At 42.1% G+C, this 12,854-nt stretch overlaps 1 protein-coding gene across 1 annotated transcript in view; it reads left to right on the top strand.

The window, feature by feature from the left end:
* kdm6a (lysine (K)-specific demethylase 6A) overlaps positions 1 to 10,330 on the top strand; it is a 49,422-nt gene extending 39,092 nt beyond the window's left edge. Inside the window, exons 18-30 of the mRNA XM_042001025.1 lie at positions 15 to 880; positions 2,988 to 3,117; positions 3,222 to 3,327; positions 4,795 to 5,000; positions 5,107 to 5,159; positions 5,233 to 5,307; positions 5,397 to 5,545; positions 5,647 to 5,761; positions 5,847 to 6,034; positions 6,976 to 7,117; positions 7,194 to 7,320; positions 7,424 to 7,594; positions 9,338 to 10,330. Of these exons, the coding sequence (XP_041856959.1) occupies positions 15 to 880; positions 2,988 to 3,117; positions 3,222 to 3,327; positions 4,795 to 5,000; positions 5,107 to 5,159; positions 5,233 to 5,307; positions 5,397 to 5,545; positions 5,647 to 5,761; positions 5,847 to 6,034; positions 6,976 to 7,117; positions 7,194 to 7,320; positions 7,424 to 7,594; positions 9,338 to 9,364 (2,355 nt within the window). The 3' untranslated portion in view covers positions 9,365 to 10,330. The remainder of the gene's footprint in view (positions 1 to 14; positions 881 to 2,987; positions 3,118 to 3,221; positions 3,328 to 4,794; positions 5,001 to 5,106; positions 5,160 to 5,232; positions 5,308 to 5,396; positions 5,546 to 5,646; positions 5,762 to 5,846; positions 6,035 to 6,975; positions 7,118 to 7,193; positions 7,321 to 7,423; positions 7,595 to 9,337) is intronic.
* Positions 10,331 to 12,854: the final 2,524 nt, after the last annotated feature.

Raw genomic sequence — 12,854 nt, 5'->3', positions numbered from 1 at the left:
TTCTTTGTATCCAGGGGCTTCAAAAAAATCCAGGTTCCCATTCGGCAGGACCCAATGGAGAACCCCCTTTTTCTTCCTCCTCTTCCTCCCCTCAGACCTCCTTCTCCTCCTCTGGCATTCTGAATCAGGTTGGACATTGCTCCGGGCCCTGCACTGCCTCTTCGTCAGCCTCCTCTTTATCCCCCACATCCCCCCAGACAACACCCAACCACTTGTCCTCGCCTCCCCACTGCGCTACTACCTCAGGGGTCCACACCAAAGACACAACGCCTTCAGGGGGCAAAAACTGCAGCAGCACCGCCGCCGCTGCTTTGCCATCAGGTCCGGAAGCCACCGTCAGCCCCGGCACCACCCCCGCGCAGGGATTGACTAATCACGTCCAGCAACGGGTGATGGACGGCTCCGCCAGCCGGTCTCAGCCCGGCTCTCCCGCCCCCGGCGTGCTCAGTTCAGACAATCCTCAACTCTCAGCCTTGCTAAAGGGAAAAGCCAATGCTACCAGTAATGACGACGACATTAACTACAGTAACCACAGAGGGTCTTCCTCAGTGAAAATAAACAACGTCCACCCGGGTCTCCACGGGGCCGCCAAGCCGATTTTAGAGCACTCGGTGGCATCCTCGCCACTTTCAGCCACTGCTCCACCCTCCCCCTGCTCAGCAGACCCGCACGCCACCAACAGCCTCTCCTGCCTTAACAGCCCGTCCAACTCGAACAGTCAGGGACCTACGCTCAATGGGAAGGGGCTGGAGGACTCTCAGAGCCCGCTGAAGGTAGAGCCTTCTGGGGGAGCTCTTAAACGTACGGCCCCTGCTGGTCAGGCACCCTGGTCCTCAGTTTCCATCTATCCCAGCTCCAGCGAAGTACTTAAAGTGTGCAGGTATGCTTGTGCTTTCTATTTGGTTTTACAGTGTTGATGTCTTTATTTTGATCACTTCACAGGTCTTCAGCATGTTGCAGCATGTTAGTGTGATTCATTGTACCTTCAGTTTGGATTTAATCTGCAGCGTTTATTTAACTTCATAAACCAATAATAAAAATTTTAGCCAGTAACGTAGAGCCCTGTCCTGTCCATGATGCAGAAAACGTGGACTATAATTTACCCATATGAGGGTGTGACCTGCTTTCCCTACCTACTAGTCTGAGTTTTTTTTTACAAATTAAGGAAAAAAAACAAAACGTATTTTGACCGCTGCAGCTTCCCGTCTGTGACATCACCTGCACTGACAGGACTCAAGTCTCCCCCAGAAAGTCAGCACAGGCTAAGAGACCAACAGAAACGCCCTTTAATTTATTTATTTAACCTGCATTAATACAGTTTATCCCATTAAGACCCAATGTCTCATGTTCCTGCATTGTTAACTGAACAGGCAAAAAATTACCTAGATCCAGTCTGCTTTCATATGTGGTCCTAAATCAGATCTGATGAGGTTGTTTCTCAAATGGACCTCGGTCTGAATTGTCATGTCACATGTAATCCAACTTTTTTTTATCATAGTAATGTAAACGGTGGACGAAACTATATTTCATGATTTTGTCACCTCTGATTTCTCAACAGCTTAAAAATGAATGAACACGCTGTGCGTAGCATCCATAAATACATCCGGGTCACTTCAAGGCCATAGACTTGTTAGACACCATTTCAATTCAGCTTTATTTATATAGCGGTATTTCATAACAAATTCATCTCAGGGCATTTTACACAAATATCAATTAAAAAAAAATCAATTCAAGCCAATTTATTGTGATCCGTCAGTATTCATACAAGCCAATTCATAAAAAAAAAATTCCGGCTAACTAAAGAAACCAAAGGCTTCCCAGTCTGATCGAGGTCGTTTAAATCGTGATGTGAACAACCCACACAAAAAAGCTTGGTTTCAACAAAAAGTGGAGACTTGAGCATTAAGACCTGCAGTGTAAACGTAGCCTAAGAGACTTGATGTAAGAGACGTTTATTATCAGCACACCTCCGCTGAGTTAACACACTGAAGCTAATAAACTTTCGTCAGTTTTGTCTCTGAACCGATCTGGTGCACACAGCAATGATTTCCCCCTTCTCTGATCCGACCTCCACTTCCAGTGGTGTTCCATTGAAACAGCAGCTCTGAGGAGCTGAAAAAGCCATTGAAAGGCGACTCCCAGGACTGATGGGGAGATCTGGACCTGGAGCACTGTGCTCAGCTGTTTTGTTCACCGTCTGCAGAAACTAACACAAAAGACAAACTGGAGTTTTTGTGTAAATAATACTTAGATATGATGTGTTTTTCCTGTGAACATCGTAGTGGAAACATGGAGCCACATAAGTTCAGTAGATGATCCTTAAATGCGGATTACTCAGTTCATGTTAATACCAGGTGTGAATGGACTCGGTTCAATCACGACTCCTGATTTCACTCGTATTAGAAGAATATGGTTTTTATGTGTGTGTTCGGTGCCATAAAAATAAAAAAAAAAAACTTGCTTTTGTTACTGGATCCCACACTTTCCTGTGGAAAGTTTTTACCATCAGTCCTAATTTGAAGTCCAGTCTGCATCCTGGACCCTGAGGCCATTAAAGGCAGAATTAGGTCAGATGTAGCATCTTTGATGGCCCACGTATTGGAAGGGTGCAACAGCTACAATAGCTCTTGCAAAACTGCAAGAGAAATGGTTGAAATCCACCTGCTAACAGATGCATCATTCATCTGGTCACTTTCTGTCATTTTTCTTTACCTGTTTTGAAAGGTTTTGCAGGGATATGGCCAATAAAAGTAACTGGTGAGGCTTTTTAAATGGCTGCAAGGTGGTTTAATATCTTGGAATAATACTTAGCATGAGTTGCCTGATCTGTCTTTAGTAAACTAAATGTAGCATGGGATGTGTTTAAATGCTGCCCCCGGGTCCCTCAGCCTCCTATCTGCTATCTCCCCACCCTCAATTATTTAAAAAGTCCAGAAACTTGTAGAAACTGTTCATCCCCAGACTGATTTCTTCCCCTCACAATGCAGGAACCTGGGGAAAAACGGCTTGTCGACCAGCAGCATCCTCCTGGACAGGTGCCCCCCGCCGCGGCCCCCTCCTCCACCCTCTCCTGCACTGCCAAAGGACAAACTCAACCCCCCAACGCCCAGTATTTATGTGTGTACACTCACACCATAGAAGGAGAAGAATTCACTATGTTGCATGTTAGAGTAACACCCTCTCTTTTCTGATGCCTCCTCTGCCTCATCTTGGATTTACAGCTTGAAAACAAGAGGGACGCGTTCTTCCCTCCCCTCCATCAGTTCTGCACCAACCCCACCAACCCGGTCACTGTCATCAGGGGACTGGCTGGAGCGCTGAAACTGGGTAAGAGGGTGCACATTTCTGTGGTTGCTGTTTTTTGCATGGTGGAGTGACGGCAGCATGGTCGACTGGTCTTTTCTGTCTCACATGGCTCTGTGGGTGTGTCTCTAATCATGGGAGCCAGGATGCTCACTTGGGATGAATCTGACATGTACGACAACAGCACCACCTGCAAGTGGAAAGCGTTACTGCACGCAACTGTAGCTCCATCAAAGCCGCCCAGCTTGCATCTATAAGAAAGCTGAGCTTCCTCCAGGCAGCTGCAGACCCCAAACACTTTTTATATGCACCACTTTCAGTTGCTTAAAAACAAAAAGGGTGAATGTGAGAATAACCAAAAACTAACTTAGATGTTTGGCCACTTCAAAACAAGTCTAAAACTTTGGCTAAATCCAAAACCTTTTTCTCTCTTGAAAGTTTTTCTTTACACCAAATCCGCTTGAAGATTTTCTACTTCAAGGCTGAAAACATACAAGTCCTTCTGTCAAAAATGTTTGTTTCCCGTCATTTTGGTTTACAGATTTTATGCAGATGGACAGAAATTAACAGGAAAAAACACACTTTTTAGGCATTCATAAGGCTGCAAGAGAAAATATGCAGAGATGCTAACCATGTTTTTCTGTCAACACCAAGAAGATGCTTCTTCTGCAGTGAAAGTGGAGCATTCAGAAAGCCTTAGTTGTACATAAACTAATAAAAACTGAGCAGTTTTACAAAATTACAACTGAAACACAAAACTCTTACAGGAAATAAAATGAAACTTACTCAGTCAACTTGACCGGACTCCAGCCTTCCTCTTGGTCCACATGGAGTTGACATGAAGGCTGATTTAAATACATGCTACATAAGTACGGGAAGACTCTGCAAGGGGGGATAAGCAGTAGAGACTGGATGGATTGCCAGCAGCTCTGCACTCATCCATCAGCTTTTGCTCAGTTGTGAATTCATCTCTTTGAAAGACTCTGCATTTCCATAAAACACCTGAGCGCTTGTTTTCATGTCAGCCCACTTCCCTCTGTGTGCAGCAGCAGCGTTCACCTCATCCTCACTCAGACTTTGGGGTTGGGAACACTGGATGCAGAAAAATCCTTCTTAACAGAAAAAAAAAGACTTTTCAGTGACTTGTTGCTCTGTTACATAATACTGTGATTTGACTGATCTGTTATAGAGAAGTGAAGTCCAAACAAACAGAAATGGAGCCGCTGACTGTGGCTGAGACCGGCCGACACCTGCGATCACAAGGATACAGTTAAATAAAAGAGAAAAGATGGGAGAAGAAATGTGTAGTGATTTAGGAAAAGACTGGAATATGTAAACACTTAAACTTGGCAGTTGTGTGGGACTGAAGCTCTGAAGATGTTCCTCAGAAAGCAGTTAAATGTGTTCTTAATAAATGAACATCACTCTTTAAATTGAATTAGGAATTATTCTTAATTTGATTTTTTTTTTCTGGTTATTCTTTCTTTGCAGACTTGGGCCTGTTCTCCACGAAGACGTTGGTGGAGGCCAACCCCGACCACCTGGTGGAGGTGCGGACCCAGCTGGCGCAGCCCACCGATGAGAACTGGGACCCCAGTGGAAGCAGGAAGATGTGGCGCTGCGAGAGCAGCCGGTCACACACCACCATCATCAAATACGCCCAGTACCAGGCATCGTCTTTCCAGGAGTCCCTGCGGGTCAGCGCTAACTCATCACACCGAGAACCTGACGTGTCTCACACATAACCACGCTGTAAACATGTGTTTCAATGAAGTTGAAATGAAACAGTTTTGTTCTTTGCAGGAGGAGAATGAGAAAAAGAAAGAGGTGGAAGCAGAGGCAGCTTCCTCCGACAGGTGACTTTCCTTTTTCTTTCCCTCTGCTTTCAAAAATATGTTTTATTTGTCACTAATAATATTTTCCTCTCAGCATGATGCGGCGAAGGAAAGGCTCCCTCAAACACATCAAGTTTGGCACCAACATCGACCTCTCTGATGAGAAGAAGTCAGTAAACTGCTCACTTTGTTCCACAGCAGGTCGCTGAATAGGTTTCTTTGCTCTGTGGTGTCATTCTAACAATCAAACGTCTGCAGGTGGAAGCTGCAGTTGCAGGAGCTGACGAAGCTGCCGGCTTTTGCCAGGGTGGTGTCCGCTGGTAACCTGCTCAGCCATGTAGGACACACCATTCTGGGCATGAACACCGTCCAGCTGTACATGAAGGTACCAGGGAGCAGAACACCAGGTAAACGTGGATGAAAAACACCACCACCATCTTTCTTTTTTTTTTTTTTTTTTTTTTTTAAGTTCTCATCCAGTTTTTGTAACTTAACTCTTTCTTGTTAGGCCACCAAGAGAACAACAACTTCTGTTCAGTGAACATCAACATCGGTCCTGGTGACTGCGAGTGGTTCGCTGTGCCTGAGCCTTACTGGGGCGTCATCAATGACTTCTGTGAAAAGTACAACAGAAAAAAAAACACAATTTTCTTTCATTTTTATTGGCCATTTATGATACATTTATTTTAAAATTGCGTATTTTTTCAGGAACAACATCAACTTCCTGATGGGCTCCTGGTGGCCGAACCTGGAGGACCTGTACGAGTCCAACGTGCCCGTTTATCGCTTCATCCAGCGACCCGGGGACTTGGTGTGGCTCAACACGGGCGCTGTTCACTGGGTTCAGGCCATCGGCTGGTGCAACAACATTGCGTGGAACGTGGGGCCCCTTACAGGTAAGACCTGATGTTGCTGTGAAAGTTGGGCTGAACAATTACAGAAACAAGTCGTAAATTATGATTATTTTTAGCTAATATTCAAAATAACAATAATATAACATGATTACTCATTGATCCGGGCGGGACATTCGCCCAGGGTGTAACACAAACCAGGACTACCCACTGAAGTTTTAGGGCTTGTGTTTAATTATTTTTATTTTACATTATTTATATATATATATATATATAGTTCCAGCAGAGTCCTGTGTCTGCTTCACCACTGCTGGGTAAAGTGAAGGGAGTTAACCCTGAAGCTAGCTGCTGCTTCACCCAGGAGTAATCACCTCGCCTCCGCCTCCTGACCTCAGTTTGAAAGAAACTGTTTCTGTCGGGAGTTTTCAACGTTAGTGGAGGCAACAGACCAGAGCAGCACGGTTACTAAACCCTCACAGAAATGCTGCACTTCAGGAGCAAAAAGACAGGACGGAAAGACGAAGAAAATTGCTGGTTTTGTTGGAGCTTTTGTTGAACGCTCCTGTGGGTGCGGTGTTTAGTTCACCTAACAACATAATCCCAGTGTCTCCCTGACCCACTTTCTCATCTACCAGCTGTACAGTAAAGGACACTAAAGCACACACAATTTTAAAAATAATGATTAAAAAAATGCTTGTATATGGAACGCACATTATACAAATAACATCTCCAACCATTTTACAGTTTTCCTTTGGAGAAACATTCATTTCGTTATTGATGACATCACCATGACGTCACAACTAATCGATTTTGATTGGCCCAACTAGTCGACTTTAAAAACCACCTTAAATGCCCATCTGAAATAGATATACATAGATGTGGATAAATATGTCTTATACAGGTTAATGTATACGGCTTACACAGAAACATTAGCTGGATTCAAACATTTGAACAAATAAGGATCATTTTTTATTTTTTGTCCTCAGCATATCAGTACAAGCTGGCAGTGGAGCGCTACGAGTGGAACAAGCTGCAGAGCGTCAAATCCATCGTTCCCATGATCCACCTCTCATGGAACATGGCGAGGAACATCAAAGTGTCGGACTACAAGCTTTTTGAGATGATCAAGTGAGAGACTACATTATTAACCCAGTTTGTTTTTTTGGTGTGTGTTCCTCACACTCACTGTACCTGCCTCTGTTAGGTATTGTTTGTTGCGGACTCTGAAACAGTGTCAGATGCAGAGGGAGATGCTGCTGGCTGCTGGGAAAGAGCTGGTGTGGCATGGCAGGACGCAGAACGAGCCGGCACATTACTGCAGCATCTGCGAGGTGAGCAGGCTGCCTCTGAAACGCTCGTCTCTGCTGCACCCGTTGGGTGGATGGGCCTTCACCTTTCTGCTCATGCTCCCTCTCTGTCTTCGTCTGGTTTCAGGTGGAAGTGTTTGACCTGCTGTTTGTGACCAGTGAAAGCAACACCAGGAAAACGTATGTGGTGCACTGCCAGGACTGTGCCCGGAGGGCGAGCACGGACCTGGAAAACTTTGTGGTTCTGGAGCAGTACAAGATAGAGGACCTCATGCAGGTTTATGACCAGTTCACACTGGTAAGTATCAGAAACTAGACTATGGAATACAATTACAGTCAGAGTTGTATAGAATAAAAATGCTATGAAATAAAAATTAAGATTATTTAATTAAACAGTATAGTTTCTAATGCTTCTTTTATTCAGGTTCAGATATAATTTCTTTAATCCTTGGGAGGAAGTTGTTCATGGGTATCAAAATATTCCATACAAAATACTCCAGTACAGTGAAAGTGACTTTTAATGAGTCTTGCCAACAGTTTTTCTCTAGGTGATTTTAATTTTTCTAGTTCTACACATTTTTTATTTCACATGTTTTAAATTATATTTATTGTCTTTTATTTTTTAAATGCTGTTTTTTATCAGGCGGGGGGCTTTGATCTTTCATCACCACAGTATTATGAGGTAAAAAGTCAGAGGTGCTCAGAGCTTCTCCAGGTTAACCAGATGGACACAAAGGCGTCCCTAAACCACCGTGAGACGGGATCTCCTCAGTGATTCCAGTCTCCCAAGTTCTCCTTCTAGTAGACATATCCTAAACGTATGGAAACATCTGGAAGGCATCCCGACCAGACCCCCAAACCACTTCAGCTGGCTTGAGCTGCAACTCCACCCCCATCCCTAAGAATTGGCCCAGCCACCCTTTCAGACGAACCTCATTTCTGACTATTTCATTTATTGCATCATTCTTTCAGTCACTGCCCACAGCTTTTGACCATAAGTGAGGCTTTTAACATAGATGACTGGCAGTTTGACAGCTTCACCTTTAGGTTTAGATCTTTCTGTGGATGCTGCTGCTCTGTTCTCCCCCCACTTCAGAGCAAGACCCAGAGATACTTAAACTTCTCCACTCCATATGAACTCATTTCAAACCTGGATTGGATCACCTTAGTTTCTCATATTGAAGACCATGTCCTCGGACACCGAGAGTCTGATTCCCATTCTCAGTCAGTCTCAAGCCCACCGAACTGAAACAAACGTAAAATGCCACAATTTTTCTTGCATTGTGAGGGAAAAGTCAAAATAAAGTCACATTTATTTACCTTCATTTTATTTTTCAATTATTTCTTTACTTTTGCATGAACACATGGTACACGGTACTGTTCCTTCATGCTACCACACATGGCTTGTTGTGTTGAAGGCTGTTGCAGCACAACAAATTCACCCTTTTCACTTAAAAAATAGCCATAAAAATATTGATTAAATTCACTCGTACAAAACCAACCAACTCACTGCTCATCAAATGGAAAAGAGTGAAATTGGAAGACCTGGTCAATTTTAAAATGGTTCAAATCAGTACAGAGTTTAAAGTAATCAATTACCAAACGATGGAGGGAGGGTGGGCTCCAGACTAACTTTTTTTAAAAGGAGCACAGCGTCCCCTAACTTAAGTTTTTAGCAGCGCAAACAGAAAATTTAGGGGTGCACACGGAAATCACCTCGCATAGCAAATATTCAGTTTTCCTCTCATTTTCACTGCATTAGTGATAAATACTTGAACAATAAATTCAGAAATTACAAAGTTTACAATTCACATTTTTTGCAGTTGACATACCACAAAAAAGCACATCTTTTGTTTGAGAGTTTAGTTTTGAAAAAAAAAAACATACAAAATTTATTTGGGATTTTTTTTTATTTCTCATGCATGTATCAATTAATTGTGTATGTAATATTTTAATATTTACTAAAGCAATGTTTTGCAAACAAAGCAGTTTTTCAGTTTAAATATTTTTATTTTCGATCTGTTTCATTTCCTCTCCACAGGCGAGTCCCCTGCCTTCCTCCTCTTGATGGTGACAATTTAGAACCATAACAGACTTCATCGGAAACTCTCCGGAAGTTTTTTCTTTCTTTCTTTCTTTTGTTTGTTTGTTTTTTCTGATATTCAGGAAGTAAGGTGGCAGTCCTCAGACTGCGTCCTGTAGCTATCCCACAAGGCAGCTGTGTGAAAGCTGTGTGTCTATGCAACCTGCCTGGAGCAGCGTGACTCCCCCTGGTGGACTGGAGGGGGATGGCAGCTCCTCTCTTGTCGTCATGATCTGACTGTTCTACTGCTGGCCCAGATGGACTTCACCAGAAAACACCCAAGATCATAACAAAAACAAAGTTTTGTACATATTAAGTTTGAACTGGCACCGTCTCGCAGCGACTACTGAAGCGATAGTTTTTTTCTTTTGTGTTTTGTTTGTGAGTTGACATCGGAGCTTCGTTCCTTCCCCTTCATGAGACGAGTAATTAGCATTAGCAGGTCTTTTGTATGGTAGACACCTCCTGCCAGGAAAACGAGAAGAAAAAACACCTGTTTTGTAATGTGAAATATGAATGACACGTTCTTTTAAACATTTCCCCCTTTTTTTGTTTCTTAATCACCTTAAAGAGGCATTTTTATTTGCTGGAAACCTTTAGTTTGTCAAGGGAGAGAAAACGATTTGTGGAGACGTCAAAGAAAAAGGGTTGCACATGGATAAAAGAGTGAACTTTAATTTGTGTTTCTTTTTTATTTGGATGTAAATTTACACTATTTATAAATGCATATTTATTGCTTGGAAATATTTGTTGATGGAATGCTGTAATTTTTTCCTCCAGAGTACCTGCCATTAAATTTGAAGGAGCCTTGTGATTTTAAGCTCGGCTCCTCGTATGTTTTCTATATGAATAAAACTGCTTAGTAAGCGATGTACAGAGACCTTACCTTGAAATGGGTTTATTGTTTGAAGGATGTTTTATGCGTCAATAAACAAAAGCGGTCTTTATTTACATGGGCTGCTGTGTTGTTTTTGTGTTACTTTACGTGTTACGGCTGGCCACATCCCTGCATCATACCTCATTAAAAGCCTCCATGATGCATCCACTTGCCCAAGAATGATGGGAAACATCTAAATAAAGTAAAAACAAGCACATATCAACCCTGAACAAAGTATTTGTAAGAAATGAAGATTTTCTGGTATTTCTGTTTATTTAACATAAGGTTTCCCTCCAGCTGGGAGGCACATGTAGTTGCTGCTTCAGAAAAAAGGCCTGATGATGACAGGATTTACTGGAGGAGAAAAGAGGAACTGATTGTTGTCAGTTTGTGAAAGAGGAACAGAGAAAGCGTTCCCTCCAGGCTAGTGAGCTTAAATAGTCTTGACTGGTTTCATCTGTTAAAACTGGCTGATGTCAGGGTGTAGATTCACTCATCTGGGGAAAAAAAGCTCAGCTTCGAATAGTATCACCCATGAAAAGCAGCATTGGTTCTTTAAAAAAATATATATACTTAAAAATGTTAATCGGTTAAGAAGGATCATGTTTAGGAGTTAGGAAACTCCTAAGCATTTTAAAAGTCCTCTTCCCTGCTCTTAACAAATCTCACCTTAGGAGCTCTCTTAAGAGCTAGGATTCTTTAGGAATAGCTTTTATCTTTACTGGGATCTACTCTTCACTTTTAGGGGAAATTCTAAGAAAACATAATGATTTTCAGAATTTACTTGGAATTTAGCCACTAGGAGCGAATCTTTGCACTAAGAAACTTTAGGAATACGGCCCCTGATGGTTGTGGAGGCCATTGGAGTCCTGTGAACTCATCGTCATGTTCTAGAAAGCAGGTGGAGATGATCTGAGCTTTGTGACATGGTGCATTATCCTGCTGGAAGTAGCATCAGAAGATGCTCCACTGTGGTCATAAAGGGATGGACATGGTCAGCAACAATACTCAGGTAGGCTGTGCTGGTTAAACCAGGCCACATTGGTACTCCATTAAACCACCAGGAGCCTCAACCAAGGCAGGATGGATCCACTTTTTCATGTTTCCTAGCATCTGAATGTGGAGCTAAATGGAGACTCATCAGACCAGCAACGTTTCTCCATCTTCTATTGTCCAGTGTTGGTGAATCTGTGTGAATTGTAGCCTCAGAATCTGCACGGTTTAACTTTAACTTATCTTGCTCTTGATCATTTTAATGTAGTGTTTGATTTTATGATAATTTTATTGTGATTTTTGCTATTTGTTGCTGCCTTTTACTACTTTTTAAGGTTTTCTTTGTAAATCTCAAAATGCTTTTATTGTTTTACGTTAAGAAATTTGAATGATCTTGTACATCAGATGTGCTGTACAAATGAACTTGCCTTGGTTGGAATCAGTGCTTATTAGACTTCCTGTTGTCTTTCTATCATCTTCAACCAGTCTGCCCATTCTCCTCTGACCTCTGACATCAACAAAACATTCTGGTCCAGACAACTGCTGCTCGCTGGATATTTTCTCTTCTTCAGACCATTCTCTGGAAACCCTAGAGATGGTTGTCTATGAAAATCCCCTCGGACCTCAGACCACTCAGACCAACAACCATGCCACGTTCAAAGTCACTTAAATCTCATTTCTTCCTCATTCTGATGCTCAGTTTGAACTTCAGCAAGTCATCTTCACCATGTCTACATGACTAGATGTGTTGAGCTGCTGCCATGTGATTACCTGACTGGACATTTGAGTTAAAAATCATTTGAACATGTGTACCTCTGGATCTACCCTGAGGTCTCCTCCCAGAACTGAAAACTGTGCAGGTACCATTCAGCTACTTGACAAAACCTCAAGTCAACCTTCAACCATGAAGTTTTGTGTTTTTAATCTTTCCATTTAACTTGGATTCATTCATTGATAAGCTTTAAAGTTGCAAGCAGACATCTTGTATTAACTGATCTTCACGTTCCTGAGAGGCTCCTGGGTTTCTAGCTTAACGTCCTGTAACTGTGATCTCTGCATGAGATCTTCTGTCATGGCCTCAGCTTGTCATTAATGCTTTACAGACCATTCGGCTGCAGGGATTTATTGCTTAGGTAATATATTAAATTCCTTTTTTTAACCCTCTATTTTACCTTTTAATTAAAAAATCTCTATAATTTTGTTTTAAAGTTTGGAGAAATGTATTTCAATGATTATTTACCACTACATGCATGAAGAAAGGTTTCCATTAGCATCCTTTCTAACCTTCATCCCAGCAGGAGGAGCAGCTCTGCTAAACATATGATGGCAAAAAATAAAACCCTCTTCCCTGCAGTGGCTTTGTATTCACATGAACCACATACTAAGAAAACGTTTGTATTTGAATTACCTGTAATTCCTCATAGCTTTTATGTTTTAACACATTATTTAAGTCAGCTTTTCATGATGAAGACTAAAAGGATTCTGCAACAGAAAATGTAAAAAATTGATTCTTAAAGGGATTTCTGATGCATTTTTATCTGTAGAAATAGAAAATGAGTATTTTATCACAGTATCTAATTTGATTTATCAGTATTTTGCTCTTTG

Source organism: Melanotaenia boesemani, chromosome 12 (assembly GCF_017639745.1).
Source record: "Melanotaenia boesemani isolate fMelBoe1 chromosome 12, fMelBoe1.pri, whole genome shotgun sequence".
Lineage (NCBI taxonomy): Eukaryota > Metazoa > Chordata > Actinopteri > Atheriniformes > Melanotaeniidae > Melanotaenia > Melanotaenia boesemani.
This window is presented reverse-complemented; position numbering and strand designations above follow the sequence as displayed.